General features: G+C 44.9%; 1 protein-coding gene across 2 annotated transcripts in view; it reads right to left on the bottom strand.

Annotated features, from left to right (window-relative positions):
• esamb (endothelial cell adhesion molecule b) overlaps positions 1–22,095 on the bottom strand; it is an 87,996-nt gene that overhangs the window by 28,315 nt on the left and 37,586 nt on the right. The window contains exon 1 of one of the 2 annotated variants that reach the window (XM_045215129.1): positions 5,004–5,317. The exons of the other annotated variant lie outside the window; for it this stretch is intronic. Coding sequence (XP_045071064.1) covers positions 5,004–5,049 — 46 coding nt within the window. The 5' untranslated portion in view covers positions 5,050–5,317. Of the gene's footprint in view, positions 1–5,003; positions 5,318–22,095 lie in introns of those variants that run through there. 2 annotated transcript variants of the gene reach the window in all.

The following is a 22,095-nucleotide window of genomic DNA, read 5'->3' as shown; positions in this document are numbered from 1 at the left end:
TGTCCTGCGCTTGACTCCACCACTACACCCACCTACAGCATTCTTGACATTCGTTCCACAATAAATTATAGTCTTCATCCATAACCGTTGGTTACACAGTCATTATGCCAGCCCTACTTGTCACAGGGTGCTTCACATAATAGCCGAGCCTTGAAGCCCATGAAAGTCAACCTAAGAGGTCAGGAGCAAAAATCACATTTAGGTCTTCCTTGACATCTTCTTGACATCTGCATAGCCCTCTCTTGCAATCTGTTTGTATTCAGCTTTCATAATTCAAAACTGCTACTGGTAATCCCCCTAACACTACAAACACTGGCCAGACATAAACCTGCAAAGCCCAGATGAGATCAATGGAAGGGGAAGACGGAGCACATTAAAAAAATGAGATTAAAAGCAGAATAATGACTGTGCCTTGATTAATAGTGGATTAAATTATGTCATCCCCTACAGCTGATTGAGAGGGCTTTTACGTAACCTGGGCAACATTCAGCTGGACTCGGCTCCACAGAGGTTCTGACAGACCAAAATGGAGATCACCGATCTAACAAATCAATAATTGACCCACATTTGGGATGTTGTGCTATGTTACCAGAGTTCTGTTTGTTCCTGTGTAGTCAGACTGTGATGAGTGTGTGTCACGACCGTCTTCAAAAGGAGCAGACCAAAGCGCAGCGCGTTGAGTGAACATGACTTTATTTGAGTAAAGACACGAACGACAAAAACAATAAACAAAGACGGCTAGTGAAGTCCACAGTTACAAATACTGAATACGGAACAGAAACCCACAATACCCACAGGAAAACAATCAGAATAAATATGGCTCCCAATCAGAGATAACGAGCCGACAGCTGACACTCGTTACCTCCGATTGGGAGTCATTGACCAAACCTAGACATAAACCCCACAGAACTGCAAACATAGAAATACACCCAAAACCCAACATAACCAAACCAAAACCCAACAAAACAAATACACCCTGGCTCAAATATAAAAGTCCCGGAGCCAGAGTGTCACAGTACCCCCCCCTAAAGGTGCGAACTCCGGGCGCACCAGCATACAGTCTATGGGAGGGTCTGGGTGGGCGTCTGTCCACGGTGGCGGCTCTGGCCCTGGTCGTGGTCCCCACCCCACCTTAGTCACTATCCGCTTCCGTAGCCTCCTCCATATGACCACCCCCCAACTACACCCCACTGGATTAAGGGGCGGCACCGGACTAACGGGCAGCACCGGACTAAGGGGCAGCACCGGACTAAGGGGCAGTACCGGACTAAGGGGCAGCACCAGGATAAGGGGCAGCACCGGGCTAAGGGACAGCACCGGACTCAATGGCGGATCCTGGCTGGCTGGCTCTGGCGGATCCTGGCTGGACGGCTCTGGCGGATCCTGGCTGGACGGCTCATGGCTGGCTGAAGGATCTGGCTGCTCATGGCTGGCTGACGGATCTGGCTGCTCATGGCTGGCTGACGGATCTGGCTGCTCATGGCTGGCCGACGGATCTGGCTGCTCATGGCTGGCCGACGGATCTGGCTGCTCATGGCTGGCCGACGGATCTGGCTGCTCATGGCTGGCCGACGGATCTGGCTGCTCATGGCTGGCTGACGGATCTGGCTGCTCATGGCTGGCCGACGGATCTGGCTGCTCATGGCTGGCCGACGGATCTGGCTGCTCATGGCTGGCCGACGGATCTGGCTGCTCATGGCTGGCCGAAGGCTCTGGCTGATCCTGTCTGGCGGAAGGCTCTGGCTGATCCTGTCTGGCGAAAGGCTCTGGCTGATCCTGTCTGGCGGAAGGCTCTGGCTGATCCTGTCTGGCGGAAGGCTCTGGCTGATCCTGTCTGGCGGAAGGCTCTGGCTGATCCTGTCTGGCGGAAGGCTCTGGCTGATCCTGTCTGGCGGAAGGCTCTGGCTGATCCTGTCTGGCGAAAGGCTCTAGCGGCTCCGGTCTGGCGGACGGCTCTGAAGGCTCATGGCAGACGGGCGGCTTATGCAGCGCTTGGCAGACGGACAGTTCAGACGGCGTTGGGCAGACGGGCAGTTCAGGCGCCGTTGGGCAGACGGGCAGTTCAGGCGCCGTTGGGCAGACGGGCAGTTCAGGCGCCGTTGGGCAGACGGCAGACTCTGGCCGTCTGAGGCGCACCGTAGGCCTGATGCGTGGTGCCGGAACTGGAGGTACCGGGCTGAGGACACGCGTCTCAGGGCTAGTGCGGGGAGAAGCAACAGGGCATGCTGGACCCTGGGAACGCACATAAGGGCTAGTGCGGAGAGCCGGAACAGGGCATGCTGGACCCTGGGGACTCACATAAGGCCTAGTGCGGAGAGAAGCAACAGGGCATGCTGGACCCTGGGAACGCACATAAGGCCTAGTGCGTGGTGCCGGAACTGGTGGTCCCGGGCTGAGGACACGCATCTCAGGGCTAGTGCGGGGAGTAGCAACAGGGCATGCTGGACCCTGGGGACGCACATAAGGCCTAGTGCGTGGTGCCGGAACTGGTGGTCCCGGGCTGAGGACACGCATCTCAGGGCTAGTGCGGGAGCAGCAACAGGACGCACAGGACTCTGGGGACACACAGGAGGCTTGGTGCGTGGTGTAGGCACTGGTGGTACTGGACTGGAGCGGGGAGGTGGCGCCGGAAATACCGGACCGTGCAGGCGTACTGGCTCCCTTGAGCACTGAGCCTGCCCAACCTTACCTGGTTGTATACTCCCCGTCGCCCGACCAGTACGGGAAGGAGGAATAACCCGCACCGGGCTATGTAGGCGAACCGGGGACACCATGCGTAAGGCTGGTGCCATGTAAGCCGGCCCGAGGAGACGCACTGGTGGCCTGATGCGTGGGGCCGGCTTCATGACATCCGGCTCAATGCTCAATCTAGCCCGGCCGATACGTGGAGCTGGAATGTACCGAACCGGGCTATGCCTGCGTGCAGGAGACACCATGCGCTCTACTGCGTAACACGGTGTCTGCCCGTACTCTCGCTCTCCACGGTCAGTCCAGGGAGTAGGCGCAGGTCTCCTACCTGACTTCGCCACACTCCCTTTTAGCCCCCCCCCAAGAAATTTTTGGGTAGTACCCACGGGCTTCCAGCCTCGACTCCGTGCTGCCTCCTCGTACCACCTCCTCTCGGCTTTAGCTGCCTCCAGCTCTTCACGAGGGCGGCGATATTCTCCCGGTTGTGCCCAAGGACCCTTTCCATCCAGTATCTCCTCCCAAGTCCATGAATCCTTGATAGGCGTCCATAAATCCTGTGTAGGTAGGTCCTGTTGCCGCTTGACACGCTGCTTGGTCCTTTTACGGTGGGTTTTTCTGTCACGACCGTCTTCAAAAGGAGCAGACCAAAGCGCAGCGCGTTGAGTGAACATGACTTTATTTGAGTAAAGACACGAACGACAAAAACAATAAACAAAGACGGCTAGTGAAGTCCACAGTTACAAATACTGAATACGGAACAAAAACCCACAATACCCACAGGAAAACAATCAGAATAAATATGGCTCCCAATCAGAGATAACGAGCCGACAGCTGACACTCGTTACCTCCGATTGGGAGTCATTGACCAAACCTAGACATAAACCCCACAGAACTGCAAACATAGAAATACACCCAAAACCCAACATAACCAAACCAAAACCCAACAAAACAAATACACCCTGGCTCAAATATAAAAGTCCCGGAGCCAGAGTGTCACAGTGTGATGGAAGGAGTCAGGCGCAGGAGGGTAATCACCGAATACAGAGTTTATTCCTTCGTTACACAAAATACGCTGGAATAGCAACAAACGAAACATGCACAGGGGAAACTATCTACCCTGGCAACAAAATGGTACGACTAGCTCCACCGAGCTACACTACTCTCACATTCAAACAATCACCCACAAGGACAAGGGGGCAGAAGGAACACTTATACACGGACTAATGAGGGGATTAGAACCAGGTGTGTGTGATTGACAAGACAAGACAAATGTGATGATGATAATTGGGGCGGCAGTGGTTAGTAAGTCGGTGACGACGAATGCCGAAGCCTGCCCGAACAAGGAGGGGAGGCAGCCTCGGCGGAAGTCGTGACACAGACAACCCTGAATTGTTTGCAGTAAACTTGGAACTATAACATAGTTATATTGATGATATAGCCTACAGAACAGCCAACCACCTCAAACAAAATGACACTTTTCAGAATTTTTTTTATAAAATACATTCATAAGCTTACCTAGAGCATTTGAGACATTTGGGATATCCAAAAATACATAAGATAAAGTCAAACATTTAAGTTGATTGAACTTTCTAAAGGGACATACGCTAATGTCAAGCATTAGAAATGATTGGAATATCTGGATATGCATAAAATAATCTCAAGCATTTAGCTGATTGAACTGTTGGAGAACTGAAGTGCTCACTAGTTCAAATTTAACAACCAGGTCTAGCCCATATCTCCTACTAAAAAATATCAAGACTATATGCCAAGAAATAACCCATACAACTACACTTAGGACAATCATAAAGACATAAAGAAAGGGGATACCTAGTCAGTTGTACAACTGAATGCATTCAACTGAAATGTGTCTTCCGCATTTAACCCAACCCCTCTGAATCAGAGAGGTGCGGGGGGCTGCCTTAATCGACTTCCACGTCATCGGTGCCCAGGGAACAGTGGGTTAACTGCCTTGCTCAGGGGCAGAACAACAGATTTTTACCTTGACAGCTCGAGAATTCGATCAAGCAACCTTTCGGTTACTGGCCCAACACTCCTACCCACCAGGCTACCTGCCGCAGAGCAATAAAACCTAAAATATCATCCAGCAGCCTACAACAAAAGCATTGAAAATAGGTAGAGGAAGAAGAGGCAGATGATAAAATGAAGGTGAAGAGGAGAAGTAGAGGAGCATGGAGAGTTGGAATGAGAAAGATCGGATGATGAGAATTGAATGAAAATTAAATGAGAGAGATAAGAGAAGGAGAAATAGAGGAGAGAGATTAAACTAGAGTATGGTGGTGGGCAGGCTTACTCACAGGGTGCCGGCCAGTCCCCTGAGCTGGTCAGCTGAAGATGGATCATCTGATCCCAACAATCGGAGTCCCCCCGATCCGCCAGCTTGGTGCTAGGTCCCACACACACACACAGAATAACCCCGCTCCACACACGGACAGACAAACCCCTCAGCGTGACGTGACGAGGGTCTCAAATCCCTAGTTCACATAAACACTAACCATATAAGAGGAGGGTCTTAACCCCCAGTCCCCATAAATGCAAATCCACACACACAAGAGGGACAAGTCCGCACACACACATACATCTAGCTAGGCTAGGGGGTGCTCAACAGCTGCAGTGTGACTGCACACCGGTTACTTTCTTTCTGGAATTAAAGTGTATTCAGCTGGGCAAATTAGAGAGAGAGGGAGAGAGTGACAGAGAGAGAGAGCAAGAGCGAGAGTGATAGAGAAGGAGGGGGAGAGAGAGAGAGCGCAACTGGGCATCGGTCTGACGTAAGTGCTGGCATCTTGTTCTGGGCTTATAGTTGCAGTGACTCTATGCTTTCTTATTGCCCCTGGTATCATGTGACCCCATTGCTATGGTGTCCCTTGTTTAATTTCTGCCGTGAAGCACCTATTGACTAATCCCTAAACAATTGCTAGCTCAATCCTTCAACCCTGACTCTTGCTTCACCTAACCCAAGTACAGCAGCTCAGCTGGACAGCTAGGCTAACACGTGGTCACTTTGACAACCGTCTCTGCTGCTAGCTGTTGCTATGACTGGATTCTCATTCTCATATTTGCAGCTTTAGTTACATTAAATTACAGTTTTTTAGGAAATGTTTGCACAACAAAAATGTAAACAACTGAAATATTACATTTACATAAGTATTCAGACCTTTTACTCAGTACATTGTTGAAACACCTTTGGCAGCGATTACAGCCTCGAGTCTTCTTGGGTATGACGCTACAACCTTGGCACACCTGTATTTCGGGAGTTTCTCCCATTCTTCTCTGCAGATCCTCTCAAGCTCTGTCAGGTTGGATGGGGAGCGTCGCTGCACAGCTATTTTCAGGTCTCTCCAGAGATGTTAGATCGGATTCAAGTCCAGGCTTTGGCTGGGCCACTCAAGGACATTCAGAGACTTGTCCCGAAGCCACTCCTGCGTTGTCTTGGCTGTGTGCTTAGGGTCGTTGTCCTGTTGGAAGGCGAACCTTCGCCCCAGTCTGAGGTCCTGAGTGCTCTGGAGCAGGTTTTCATCAAGGATCTCTCTGTACTTTGCTCCGTTCATCTTTGCCTCAATCCTGACTAGTCTCCCAGTCCCTGCCACTGAAAAACATCCCCACAGTATGATGCTGCCACCACCATGCTTCACCATAGGGATAGTGCCAGGTTTACTCCATACGTGATGCTTGGCATTCAGGCCAAAGAGTTCAATCTTGGTTTCATCAGACCAGAGAATCTTGTTTCTCATGGTCTGAGAGTCTTTAGGTGCCTTTTGGCAAACTCCAAGTGGGCTGTCATGTGCCTTTTACTGAGGAGTGGCTTCCATCTGGCCACTACCATAAAAGGCCTGATTGGTGGAGTGCTGCAGAGATGGTTATCCTTCTGGAAGGTTCTCTCATCTCCACAGAACAACTCTGGAGCTCTGTCAGGTTCTTGGTCACCTCCCTGACCAAGGCCCTTCTCCCACGATTGCTCAGTTTGGCCGGGCGGCCAGCTCTAGGAAGAATCTTGGTGGTTCCAAACTTCTTCCATTTAAGAATGATGGAAGCCACTGTGTTCTTGGGGACCTTCAATGCTGCAGATATTGTTTGTCATTATGCGGTATTGTGTGTAGATTACTGAGTATTTTTTATTTATTTTTTCATTTTAGAATAAGGCTGTAACGTAACAAAATGTGGAAAAAGTGAAGGGTTCTAAATACTTTCCGAAGGCACTGTATGTGTATGAAAACCGTTGTCAAATGTGAAAAAAATGTTCATTCACATTTACCACAAAAACCAAGGTATGAATACTGTTGTGTGCACGTTTTGTTAATCATCTGTATAATTATTATTTTTGTTTTCACAGAATTCCCCCTCCCTACACCGCTGATGAATATAACTGGAAACCTGTTCGATGACCATGCACTGCAAAATCATTCTGGCTATGGATACGAAGGATATCAACACATTAACATATACTGATTGAACTTGGAGCTCTGCTGGGAGTTTACCTCATATTAAAATTTTTGACTTCTGCTTTGCCACTAAAATCATAATATACACTGACAACTAAAATATTGTGCTATTGTTGTTATTGTTACGCTGATTAATAATAATAACAATAATAATAACAATAATAATAATGGGGGGGGGCGTAAAAAATGAACCCCAAAAGGTTATTCGAGCAACAATTGAAGGTGGTTATAGAGGTTCCCCCACAGTTTCAATTTGAAGAACCCCTAAAAGAACTTCCAGGAATCTTTTCTTTTTATATTTTTTTCTAAGAGTGTATAGGAATATTAAGAATATATGACTGTTCTTCCTCCTATGGGAAAATAGATGTAGGATGTGATTGGATTAGGATGGATTGAATTTTTATCATAGGATTCACAGGGGACATACCAATGGGAACAATTCTATACAACTATGTACAGTTAAGTCTAAGCCCTCCAGACTTTTGGGGGATAATAATACAGTGTATCCTAATGCGAACGAGTATTGGACTGTGTTGTAGATTAGAATGATGATGAATTGGGAATGGTTATTTTAAATGATACACTCCGCCTTAATGCAGGATAATGCTCTATATTCCGTTGACTATTCTTGCGCTTCTTCTTGGACTAGGTTTATCCTCGGAACTGTGTCATTCAATTGTTTATTAAATGAAGGAAAATCTTCCCTAATCCCCGGCTCTGTCTCCACTCTCCATCTGGGTTGTGTGTTGCTGCAGACAGATGAGACACACTGGAAGGTGTGGATATGGATATCATCATGAATCTACATCAATCAACAGATAAACCCTTGAAAAGCTGTCACTGCAGAACACAATGTAGCCAGGGCATCACTGTCAACTGTCTTTGTTTAATAACTACCATGTTTTTATATTAACAATGTGGGTATCTTTTTTTGTAAAGATGTGTCCTGCCTATGAAATACAACTAGACTCATCTGTTCCCCAAAAATGTAAGACAGACAGGCATTAGTATAGCGGGCCTTTTTGTCATATTAAAAATAGTAAAATGGAGAGTTCTAAAATCCGTGGAAAAAATATCTCAGCAAATACTGTCATGGTCATGTCAAGCTGGTAGCCTGATCCGCTGAGAATATGTCTCAGTTACCATGAGCAGCCAAGAGGGGACAGCAAATCTTTATGAGAATCACCAACTAAGCAACAGACTGGAATCACATGGATGTAGTGGAGTAATTTGATATCAATGGCCAATGTTTAGTAGCCTGGTAACTCATACTGAATTTAATTTCACTGCTCTATCTATCGCTAGACTGCCATCATAGAAGTCCTTTTCTGCTGACATCAAAGTGAGGGGCGTTGTACAAAACAAGTCATCAGCGATTGGATCGTCTCTAACCAATGAGAGTATCAAAGCCAATGACTACTCCCTAAACGCAGCTCTACCCATGTGTGCTCAGGCTCTTGCCCAACCCATCGGTTTCAGGGACCAATCAAAACGGTTTGGATGTGTTCACATTCGAGGAGTCGTCGGGGAGGAGATCAAATCCAGACTCATCATGGAGGAGAAACATTAGCGGGCGTGGCGTTTGGCTGGAGCGATGTGGATGGGTAGCCAGTCAAAACATGTAGTGCCTCCATCTTTAGATGATCAATAATCCATGATAGTAATTCAATTATATCCAAGCAAGTATGTTAAAAATATAGGCTTAACATCTGAAATCCACAATGAAAAACAACAAACCAATATTCCCTACGTTTTGAACACCATCAGTACAACATATGCTCCTTGAAAAATACAAATTGCTTATAAGACAATCAAATGATTCCAGTCCTTTGCTGAAACACACAACCATGCCCACCCTCCAGCCCTCAAGCCTAGGGGCCGAAGATAAACCGACTCTCATTAAACAAAACCACTCTATCTTTCACTATAATCTCTCTTTTCACCATAGTCTTTATCTCCCGAGGGTCCTGTGTTCAAGTTACAGCACCCCCCTCCCACTCTCTCTCTCTCTCTCCCTCTCCTCTTCTGTGCTGACTGAGACAGCCTTCAAAAGAACCACTAATCTGAAGCTGCTGGTGAAAGTTGCAGCACCACGCTCAAGGAGGGGCTAAAGGTACAGGAGAGAGGGAAGGATTCACAGGGGACTGACTAGACGAGACTGACAGCACAGTGAGTGGCAGGGTGGCTACAGTTTATAACTGGTTTGTGACCGATGTAACATTTCAGACTGAGTGGCATTCAATGATTGGAAAACATGAGGCTTTATTATGAAATGTGTCCTGACAGTCCACAGTCCACAAAGCTAAACCTGTGTTTGGCTATGTAAAAAGAGGATTAAGGTAAAGTGAGAGCACAGGATGTTGGTAGCACCTTAATTGGGGAGGACGGGCTCATGGTAATGGCTGGAGCGGAATAGGTGGAACGGTATGCCATTCGCTCCGTTCCAGCCATTATTATGAGCCACTCTCCCCTCAGCAGCCTCCACTGAGTGAGAGGTATATGGGGGTTGAGTTGGGTTCTGGATGGTGCGGAGGCAGTTAGTGATGTAGGACAATGAGATAACCCTCTTTGTGGAAGACTGTGTGCATATACTGTATGTGTCTGACCCCCACGGCTTCAAACAGATGGTGCTTAAATAATAAATATTTGGAGGAGGCTCCTTTAAATTGGATTACATTAGCGTAATCTCTGCAGCTATTTTAAACCATTTTGAGTATGCTATCTCATCACAGGAGCTTTAATCTTTCTAAAGTTTTGATTGTGTTCAAATTGATTTTGCATGCACACATGGGCTCTAACTCCCACACCCCCTCTGTCTCTGTCTCTCCACCACATACAGTCCTGGTGTACTCTCTCTCTTTCCCTCTCCTTACTGTCTCTCTCCCTCTCTCTCTCCGTACTGTCTCTCCCTCTCCCTCTCTCCCTCTCCCTCTCTCCCTCTCCGTACTGTTTCTCCCTCTCTCTCTCCTTACTGTCTCTCCCTCTCTCTCTCCGTACTGTCTCTCCCTCTCTCCCTCTCCCTCTCTCTCTCTCCGTACTGTCTCTCCCTCTCTCTCTCTCCGTACTGTCTCTCCCTCTCTCCCTCTCCCTCTTTCTCTCTCAAATACCACTAAATCACATTATTCATTTATTAATGGAAAAGCACCTTAAGGAAGAGCACTTCAGGGAGAGAAAAAATATTTCACCAGCAAAGCTGATTTTTGATTCATGCCAGTGAGAGCTAAAATCAAAATTGTTCAGGTCTTTAACCCTGTAAGGAGAGGTTGGATACAGGCAGGTTGTAGGAGAGGTCATGGAATACAGCATTACAGGGACGTCAAAAGGACCAGGCTTTTGGGTCAGCCCTGAATCTTTTGCGCTGCTGCGATGGTGTAAAATAATTGAAGTCAACTGAATGCGCCGCCTAGTTCATGGTTAGCGGTCGCGACAAATAGAGCAATGCAGATCTTCTCTACACACACACACACAACTATTCCCTGATGTTTTCCTCAACTTTCCAATACTTTTCTTATGCATTTCAGTCACATAGCATTGCATAGACTCCCATACAACAAGACATAAAAGGTGTGAAAAACATAGAAAGCTACTTTTGTTTGGAGTGGGTATCATATATCAATTTCTTCATAGGAATGGGGAGAATAAGATAAGACTATTAAAACCTTTGCCACCCCAAAGTGGACATGTTTCCGCTGGCCCATGTGGTGAGATACATGATTGATGTTGAAATAGCCCTCTATGGCTTCAGAGACTCTATGAAGCTATGAAACCACAATGGGCAATTCTATTAAACACTAAACGGGACTGAAAGAGGACCACCGTCCAAATCTCCTCACTGCTTGTGGCACTAGGACACAGTCCCCCTCCCTATATCAATCTCTGTGCCAGACTCACTATTCCCCACACACACAGAGACACAGGCAGATGGATTTGACTTGAATAATGCATTGCGGCTAATCCCAATAAGAGAGATGGAAATCAACGTGAAGGAAAGGAGCTTCCCCTTGATCACCGTGATGACTGTTAGCTCATGACCGTTACATCATCATTAACGACAAGATCATGACCACTACAACGGTTAATATTCATATCTCCATTGATCACTGTCATAGACCACAAGCCATTACCTACTTACACTGATAAAAGATAGAGAGAGTTGTAGAACATAGTGGATAGGGCTTGAATTAAGACCGTATTTAGTAACAATAGACAGTAATCCTTCATTCTTCACATATAAAGAGAGATCCTGTAGGCTGAAGACAGAGGTCAGTTTTGACTGATGGTATTCTACTATGGTGCCTTTTGGAGGGTAACTTGTCTGTTCCACTCTACAGGACTGAGGCTGTCCAACAGTCAAACCTCTGTGTTTGGGCCTCTGTAACCTTTGCACGATGCTGCTCCTGTTTACTTAGTGCCTCGTCTTTTCATCTTTGTTTACATTAATATTTCTGCTTGGAAACAGACTGCCTGCATGCCTCTCTGTCATACAGTCTTGGAAGCTTTGACATCTAACATGGAACATTTATCACACCCTCCAGCCAGAAAGACATGATACAGAGGAGAGGAAAGGGAGGCACACACACTCTGATCACAGAGGTGTAAAAGGATGGATATGTTGAAGCTTTGATCAGTGTAGATTCTTCACCAGGGATATGGCAGGGATATGAGGCGTTTTGATGTAAACAGATACACTACAATACGGCAGCCATGCCCTCTGATAAGTGCTTAATACCATTGTGACAACGACATTGAAGGCTGAGCTGAATAAATAACAATTTGCAATGGGAAAATGCATTATGTGTGTGTGTATGTGTGTGTATGCGTGTGTAGGCGTTTGGGGGCGGCAGGTGGCCTAGCGGTTAGCGCATTGATGCCAGCAAGCGAACGGTTGCCAGTTCGAATCTCCGAGCTAACAAGGTGAAAGAAAATCTGTATTTCTGCTATTATGCAAGGCAGTTAACCCCCCACAATGGCAGCACCTCTGTGATTCAGAGGGGTTGGGTTGAAAGTCAAGTTTTTGTTGGACAATGTATGCAATTGACAATAAAAAGACATTCAATCATTTTTATCCTGTAATGTGTGTAAGCAATCGGGATCTGTCATGTGTTTCCCTGTGAGAGGGCCGCAGTGCTGACAGGCTGACTTGTGACAGAGTGACAGAGAGAGTCAGTGCTGGCTGGGAAAGTCTGTCTCTGCCTCGCCACTTCTCTTCCTAAGTGCCTATCACACCGTGGAGCCCTGTGGAGCACGGCACAGCTTAATGCAGGCCTGTAATTAAGAAGCTGTGTGATCTGATTTCAGATTTCCGCTGAGCTCTTATCTGAGAGGAATTACAGGGCCCATCATGCAATACTCGAAAGCCTCTCAAGCATAGAAAACATGAGATATTTGCATGCATGTCACAATGTTTTACAATATTACAGCGATTTTGAAAATGAAAGAGAAGATGAAAGAGATGTTGCCTTTGAAGGGGGTAGTGTGCTGATGGGGAAGCAGACACCCCACCACAACGTCTTAGAAGCTGCCAGGGAACAACCTTTCTCCTCAGTGACGGTAAGCGGCACCTTCCTCTCCATTGTCAGGCAGGGTGGGCCAGGAAACCAGCAGGAGACTTCAGGAGAGGAGAAGGTCAGGAGGTAGGAGCAGAAACAAAAGGCCTGCAGCCAGGCAGCTGCCTCCATAGAGTTATGGCTTCCTCCGGATGACTCTATGTTGCTCCAGACGGGGAGGTGTGTGTACGTTCAGCCCTTGAACACAATAGAGTAGCCTTTCAGAACCTCAAGAACATGACCTATGGCAGCAGGACAAATATCTACATTGCGTATGAGTATTTAACCTAGAGAGGGGGTGGATGACAAATCTAAACACAGGAATCTTGCCCTCAGTTCCACTTACACACTGAATCCACAAAGTCATTAATTTGTATTCATCCTTAATCCTGTTGTGGATACTAAGAATTTCATAGTATTCTTAGTAATATATGCCAGGCCAAGGAATAACCCTTCAGCTGATCCTTTAGAAGGTTCCTCCTTGATTATTCCTTGAATTTCACCGACTGTGTGTATCAGATCTTCTGTTTGGAATTCTAGCCTAAATATTTCAGTATTTTGGATTTGCACAAATACAGTAGGCCTATACGGTCAATATGTTTACTGTAAAGGACAACTATTGGCTATGTGGGCACAAGCTACTATCAGAATTCAGGTCAGTGTCAGTTTGACAAGAATACATGTTCCCGGCAGCTCAAGTCATGTTCATGACTCCATGATGTCTCCAGTCCACGGAAATTAGGTCATTAAAAATGAACACTACACTGTGGAAGCCAGGGATTATATACACTGAGCATACCAAACATTAGGAACACCGTCCTTATACTGAGTTGCATCCCCCTTTTGCCCTTTAGTACAGTCTCAATTCGTTGGGGTATGGACTGTTCGAATACACAATCCATGTCTCAATTGTCTCTAGGTTTAAAAATCCCTCTTTAACCTGTCTCCTCCCCTTCATCTACACTGATTGAAGTGGATTTAACAAGTGACATCATTAAGGGATCATAGCTTTTACCTGGATTCACCTGGTCAGTCTATGTTATGGAAAGACCAGGTGTCTTTAATGTTTTGTATACTCAGTGTATATTGATATTCTATTTGACCACCAAAACAACACAGGTATTGGTCAATCATGGATGGATGTCGAACAAGGCAGTCCTCATTAGATACATGGTAAACATCTCACATCACCGATAGAGATAAAGACTGAGATATGGTGGAGGAGTTTGAGTGAGGATAGATAGAGAGTGTGGGTTGAGGAACGGTGTGGGGGTTTATACGTGAATCATGGTGAGAGACAAATGAGAGATGTGATGATTTATTGTTATCTAGATAAAAGATAGTGTGTGATGAAAGCCCTGAGGAGACAGGCATCCAAGCTAACAACAAACGTTCCCACAACTTTAGAGAACATTCCCTTAAGAGTCTAATTAGGTCATTAACCAACGTTTTCATTGGAATGTTCCCATGATGTGCAAGGAATGTTTTCAAGAGACCGTTCCCTTAATGTCAAATAGAACTTACCCAGAATGTGGTTACCATGTTCTTAGAACTTAAGATAAAATGTTCTAAACACGTTTCATGGGAATGTTGCAAGAACATTTATGTGTCCAGTTTTCTGTGGGTTTGGAGAATATTCCATCAACGTCCCACCAAACATATACAGAACATGGTTGCCATGTTCTCAGAATATAATATATTAATGTTCTAGACACGTTAAATAAGAACGTTGCAAGAACATTCATGTGTCAGTTTTCAGTGGGTTAGAAGAATATCCCATGAATATTCCATCAATGTCCCACCAAAAATACACAGAACATGGTTGCCATGTTCTCAGAATATAATATATTAATGTTCTAGACACGTTTCATGGGAATGTTGCAATAACATTTGTGTCCAAAGAATTCATTACACATCACGTATTTTTACTGTAGCCGAGCTGATCAGTGAACCACTGATCCATTCATAGCTCTTTGACTGTTGACAAGGTAAGGGATACTCACACACACAGTGCTTTTAACATAGTGTTTTCAACTTACAGTGCTTTCAGAAAGTATTCATACCCCTTGATTTATTCCACATTTTGTTGTGTTACAGCCTGAATTCAAAATGGAATAAATAGATGTTTTACTAACACATCTACACACAATACCCCATAATAAAGAAGTGAAAACATGTTTTTAGAAAGTTTTGCTAATGTATTGAAAACTAAATACAAAATATCTAATTTACATAAGTATTCACACCCCTTTGCTATGACACTCAAAATTGAGCTCAGGTGCATCTAATTTCCTTTGATCATCCTTGAGATGTCACTACAACTTCATTGGTGTCCACCTGTGGCCAACTCAATTGTTTGAACATGATTTAGAAAGAAACACACCTGTCTATATAAGGTCCCACAGTTGACAGTGCATGTCAGAGCAGAAACTATACCATGAAGTCCAAGGAACTGTCCGTAGATCTCCGAGATAGAATTGTGATGAGGCATATATCTGGGGAAGGGTATAAAACAATTTCTAGAGTGTTGAAAGTTTCCAAGAGCACTGTGGTCTCCATCATTGGGAAATTGAAAAAATATGGAACTACCCAGACTCTGCCTAGAGGTGGCCATCCGACCAAGCAGAGCAACCGGGCAAGAAGGACCTTGGTCATGGAGATGGGAGAACCTGCCAAAAGGATGCGTCTCTACAGCATTTCACCAATCTGGGCCCGACCAAGCAGAGCAACCGGGCAAGAAGGACCTTGGTCATGGAGATGGGAGAACCTGCCAAAAGGATGCGTCTCTACAGCATTTCACCAATCTGGGCTTTATGAGAGAGAGGCCAGATGGAAGCCACTCCTGAGAAAAAGGCACATGACAGCACACCTGGAGTTTGCAAAAAGGCACTTGAAAGACTCTGAGTGCATAAGGCACAATATTCTGTGGTCTGATGAGACAAAAAATTTACTCTTTGGCCTGAATGCAAAGCGCTATGTCTGGAGAAAACCAAGCACAGCTCATCACCCGTCTAACACCATCCCTAGCGTGAAGTATGGTGGTGGTGGCAGCATCATGCTATGGGGATGCTTTTCAGTGGCAGGAACTGGGAGACTGGTAAGGAGAGGGAAAAATGAATGGATACATGCAAATCCTTGATGAGAACCTGCTTCAGAGTGCAAACTACCTTAGACTGAGGCAAACATTTACGTTCCACCAGGACAATGACCCCAAGCATACAGCCAAAGAAACGCTGGAATGGCTTCAGAACAAGAATGTGAAAGTCCTTGAGTGGCACAGCCAAAGCCCAGACTTTAATCGCATTGAAAATCTGTGGAAAGACTTGAAGATTGCTGCTCCTCACTGCTCCCCATCTAACTTAACAGAGCTTGAGAAAATCTACAAGGAAGAATTGGAGAAAATCCCCAAATCCAGATGTGCAAAGCTGATACAGACATACCCAAGACAACTCAACAATTTAGTTAGAACACTTGGAAATATTATTTATGAATCTTTGTGCCTTTGTGCATGACATTCAGATGATTTTTCAGGGTTGATGTGGTGTTTCTGGATGAAGAGATCAATGCTGCCTGCAGAGTTTGCATTTGACTAAAATGTTGTTTTCTTTCTCCTCAATTAAGTCAAAAATAACAGGAGCATTTCCACAAGGAAAAGGTTAAGCTGGGTAACAACACAGCTGCTATATTTCTTAAATTTTCGGCTTTACGATAGCCTACAGCATGAATTCCATTAGCATGAGACAAGGCTTTAAAAATAACTATATATATTTATATACATACAGTGAGGGAAAAAAGTATTTGATCCCCTGCTGATTTTGTACGTTTGCCCACTGAGAAAGACATGATCAGCCTATAATTTTTATGTTAGGTTTATTTGAACAGTGAGAGACAGAATAACAAAACAAAAATCCAGAAAAACGCATGTCAAAAATGTTATAAGTTGATTTGCATTTTAATGAGGGAAATAAGTATTTGACCCCTCTGCAAAACATGACTTAGTACTTGGTGGCAAAACCCTTGTTGGCAATCACAGAGGTCAGACGTTTCTTGTAGTTGGCCACCAGGTTTGCACACATCTCAGGAGGGATTTTGTCCCACTCCTCTTTGCAGATCTTCTCCAAGTCATTAAGGTTTCGAGCCTGACGTTTGGCAACTCGAACCTTCAGCTCCCTCCACAGATTTTCTATGGGATTAAGGTCTGGAGACTGGCTAGGCCACTCCAGGACCTTAATGTGATTATTCTTGAGCCACTCCTTTGTTGCCTTGGCCGTGTGTTTTGGGTCATTGTCATGCTGGAATACCCATCCACGACCCATTTTCAATGCCCTGGCTGAGGGAAGGAGGTTCTCACCCAAGATTTGACGGTACATGGCCCCGTCCATCGTCCCTTTGATGCGGTGAAGTTGTCCTGTCCCCTTAGCAGAAAAACACCCCCAACGCATAATGTTTCCACCTCCATGTTTGACGATGGGGATGGTGTTCTTGTAGTCATAGGCAGCATTCCTCCTCCTCCAAACACGGCGAGTTGAGTTGATGCCAAAGAGCTCCATTTTGGTCTCATCTGACCACAACACTTTCACCCAGTTCTCCTCTGAATCATTCAGATGTTCATTGACAAACTTCAGACGGGCCTGTATATGTGCTTTCTTGAGCAGGGGGACCTTGCGGGCGCTGCAGGATTTCAGTCCTTCACGGCGTAGTGTGTTACCAATTGTTTTCTTGGTGACTATGCTCCCAGCTGCCTTGAGATCATTGACAAGATCCTCCCGTGTAGTTCTGGGCTGATTCCTCACCGTTCTCATGGTCATTGCAACTCCACGAGGTGAGATCTTGCATGGAGCCCCAGGCCGAGGGAGATTGACAGTTATTTTGTGTTTCTTCCATTTGCGAATAATCCCACCAACTGTTGTCACCTTCTCACCAAGCTGCTTGGCGATGGTCTTGTAGCCCATTCCAGCCTTGTGTAGGTCTACAATCTTGTCCCTGACATCCTTGGAGAGCTCTTTGGTCTTGGCCATGGTGGAGAGTTTGGAATCTGATTGATTGATTGCTTCTGTGGACAGGTGTCTTTTATACAGGTAACAAGCTGAGATTAGGAGCACTCCCTTTAAGAGTGTGCTCCTAATCTCAGCTCGTTACCTGTATAAAAGACACCTGGGAGCCAGAAATCTTACTGATTGAGAGGGGGACAAACACTTATTTCCCTCATTAAAATGCAAATCAATTTATAACATTTTTGACATGCGTTTTTCTGGATGTTGTTGTTGTTATTCTGTCTCTCACTGTTCAAATAAACCTACCATTAAAATTATAGACTGATCATTTCTTTGTCAGTGGGCAAACGTACAAAATCAGCAGGGGATCAAATACTTTTTTCCCTCACTGTACATATAACACACAGTCAGAGATATGCTTCTGAAAGTAATATGGATTATTTGAAAAAGTAACTAATAATATTACAATATTTGAAGACAGTAACTCATTATATTACTCTGTTACTCATAAAAGAAATAATTAATGTAAGTAATATATTATAGTATATAGTCATTCTGTTGCAATTTGTCTATTTTCCCACATTAAAACTTGGAGATGGAACTCTGTGTTGTGTATTGTTTTAGTATAACTGGCATCAGCATTACTTAAATGGCAAATGTACAGACATGCTACTGTAAATATATACATTTCTGATACTCTAAGAATATTGCAACCATGTTCTGAGTATTTCGCCATGAGAAGCAACTACCACTTGGGCCATGTTTTGGCAACAAATTAGGGATGTTAGAGATAAAAATGAAATGACCAGAGCTGATGTGATTGCTTATCAGAGACATGTTTATTCTACAGTTGAAGTCGGAAGTTTACATACACTTAGGTTGGAGTCATTAAAACTTGTTTTTCAACCACTCCACACATTTCTTGTTAACAAACTATAGTTTTGGCAAGTCGGTTAGGACATCTACTTTGTGCATGACACAAGTAACTTTTCCAACAATTCTTTACAGACAGATTATTTCACTTATAATTCACTGTATCACAATTCCAGTGGGTCAGAAGTTTACATAGACTAAGTTGACTGTGCCTTTAAACAGCTTGGAAAATTCTAGAAAATGATGTCATGGCTTTAGAAGCTTCTGATAGGCTAATTGACATAATTTGAGTCAATTGGAGGTGTACCTGTGTATGTATTTCAAGGCCTACCTTCAAATGCAGTGCCTCTTTGCTTAACATCATGGGAAAATCAAAAGAAGTCAGCAAAACCTCAGAAAAAAATTGTAGACCTCCACAATTCTGGTTCATCCTTGGGAGCAATTTCCAAACGCCTGAAGGTACCACGTTCATCTGTACAAACAATAGTACGCAAGTATAAACATCATGGGACCATGCAGCCGTCATACCGCTCAGGAAGGAGACGCGTTCTGTCTCCTAGAGATGAACGTACTTTGGTGCGAAAAGTGCAAATCAATCCCATAACAACAGCAAAGGACCTTGTGAAGATGCTGGAGGAAACAGGTACAAAAGTATCTATATCCACAGTAAAACGAGTCTATATCGACATAACCTGAAAGGCCACTCAGCAGTTAAAGCTTGGTCTCAAATGGGTCTTCCAAATGGACAATGACCCCAGGCATACTTCCAAAGTTGTGGCAAAATGGCTTAAGGACAACAAAGTCAAGGTATTGGAGTGGCCATCACAAAGCCCTGACCTCAATCCTATAGAAAATGTGTGGGCAGAACTGAAAAGGCGTGTGCGAGCAAGGAGGCCTACAAACCTGACTCAGTTAAACCAGCTCTGTCAGGAGGAATGGGCCAAAATTCACCCAACTTATTGTGGGAAGCTTGTGGAAGGCTACCCGAAACGTTTGACCCAAGTTAAACAATTTAAAGGCAATGCTACCAGGGTGACTCTCCTAGCAGGTCTCGAACCCAGGCCATCAGCATCAACAACAAACACCCTAACCCCTGTCCCAATAAGATATACACTAAGTATGTGGACACTGGCTCATCGATCATCTCATTGCATAATCATGGGCATTAATATGGAGTTGGTCCCCTCTTTGCTGCTATAAAAGCCTCCACTCTTCTGGCAAGGCTTTCCACTAGATGTTGGAACATTGCTGCGGGGACTTGCTTCCATTCAGCCACAAGAGCATTAGTGAGGTCGGGCACTGATGTTGCCCGATTAGGCCTGGCTAGCAGTCGGTGTTCCAATTCATCCCAAAGGTGTTGGATGGGGTTGAGGTCAGCGCTCTGTGCAGGCCAGTCAAGTTCTTCCACCCCGATCTCGACAAACCATTTCTGTATGGACCTCGCTTTGTGCACGGGGGCATTGTCATGCTGAAACAAGAAAGGTCCTTCCCCAAACTGTTGCCAAAAAGTTGGAAGCACAGAATTGTCTAGAATGTAATTGTTAGCTGTATCATTAAGCATTTCCCTTCACTGGAACTAAGGGGCCTAGCCCGAACCACGAAAAACAGCCCCAGACCATTAATCCTCCTCCAACAAACTTTACAGTTGGCACTATGCATTGGGGCAGGTAGCGTTCTCCTGGTGTCCGCCAAACCCAGATTTGTTAGTCGGACTGCCAGATGGTGAAGCGTGATTCATCACTCCAGAAAATGCGTTTCCACTGCTCCAGAGTCCAAAGGCGGCGAGCTTTACACCACTCCAGCCGACGCTTGGCATCGCTCATGGTGATCTTAGGCTTGTGTGCGGCTGCTCGGCCATGGAAACCCATTTCATGAAACTCCTGACAAACAATTCTTATGCTGACGTTGCTTCCAGAAGCACTTTTGAACTCTGTAGTGAGTGTTGCAACCAAGGACAGACAATTTTTACGCGCTACGTGCTTCAGCACTCGGCAGTCCCGTTCTGTGAGCATGTTTGGCCTACCACTTCGCGGCTGAGCCGTTGTTGCTCCTAGATGTTTCCACTTCACAATAACAGCACTTACAGTTGACCGGGGCAGTTCTAGCAGGGCAGACGAACTGACTTGTTGGAAAGTTGGCATCCTATGACGGTGCCACGTTGAAAGTCACTGAGCTCTTCAGTAAGGCCACTTTACTACCAATGTTTGTCTATGGAAATTGCATGGCAGTGCGCTCGATTTTATACACCTGTCAGCAACGGGTGTCGCTGAAATAGCCGAATCCACTAAATTTGAAGGGGTGTCCACATATTCTTGTATGTATAGTGTATCTGTAGGGCATGCGCTTATTGGGCTAGTATACTTAGGCCCTGTCCAGAAGAAACCCTAACCCCTCCTCCCTAGGCACTTTGATCTGAAACAACTTGATAGGTGTAAGCAATAGGGTGAATGCACTTTGAAGTAAATCTCAGCTCTGTTATAAGTACACTCAAGAAAAACTTGTATTGCTCAAAGTGATTCAGGAGTATCACTAAAGTAGGTCAATATGCTCCAACAACATTAGACAACTATACAGAAAGCCCTTAAATTGTTTAAAGAAGTCAATCAAATCAATTATGAGAGAATAGTCAATTGAACTGATATCTGAAACAGATCTGAATGGCGTGAACCAAGAGGTTGTGAGTTCAAATCCCAGGTGAGGACAAAAACAATTACTGTATAAATGAACATGCACAATGTAATCAGGTGTCTCAAAGTGTGTCAAATGTGTCAGTTGAAAACTCTGTGTGTTAAAAGCACTGTGTGTAAGTATCCCTAACCTGGCGTACAGAAAAAAAAGAGCTGTGAATGGATGAGTGGTTCACCATTCAGGGCCTTGATGGGCTTGGCAACAGTAACAAGGTGTGATGTGTAATTACACAGAACGTTTCTTTGGGACCATCAGGCGACATCTTGACAACTGATACACAGAAATGTGTATACATTAATATTGTATATTCTGAGAACATGACAACCATGTTGTGTGCATGTTTGATGTGATGTTGATGGAATATTCTCCTAACTCTACATTATATTTTTACACAGGAATGTACTTGCAATGTTCTTATGAAATGTGTCTAGAACATTACTATCTAATATTGTGAGAACATGGCAACCATGTCCTGTGTATGTTTGGTGTGACGTTGATGGAATATTCTCCTAACCCTCAGAAAACTGGACACATTAATGTTCTTGCAACGTCCCATAAAACATATCTAGAACATTGTTGTATATTCTGAGAACATTGTAACCACGTTCTAGATAAGTTATGCTTGACATTAAGGGAATGTTCTAATTTTAACACCAAAATATGCACAAAATATTCTCAAAAGGTTTTTTCTAACTTAGATAGAATCTTCCCCTAACTAACGGAATACTGGACACTCAAACATTAGGGGAACATCACAGGTAACATTACAAAAACGTTCTCTCTCCCTATAATTGTTAGTTGGGATGCTGCTGGGAGGCAGTAAAACCCTAGGCCCAGGGCTCAGGT

The sequence above is a fragment of the Coregonus clupeaformis genome, chromosome 5, assembly GCF_020615455.1.
Source record: "Coregonus clupeaformis isolate EN_2021a chromosome 5, ASM2061545v1, whole genome shotgun sequence".
Lineage (NCBI taxonomy): Eukaryota > Metazoa > Chordata > Actinopteri > Salmoniformes > Salmonidae > Coregonus > Coregonus clupeaformis.
The sequence above is the reverse complement of the archived record's forward strand: the minus strand, read 5'-3'. Positions and strand labels throughout refer to the sequence as shown.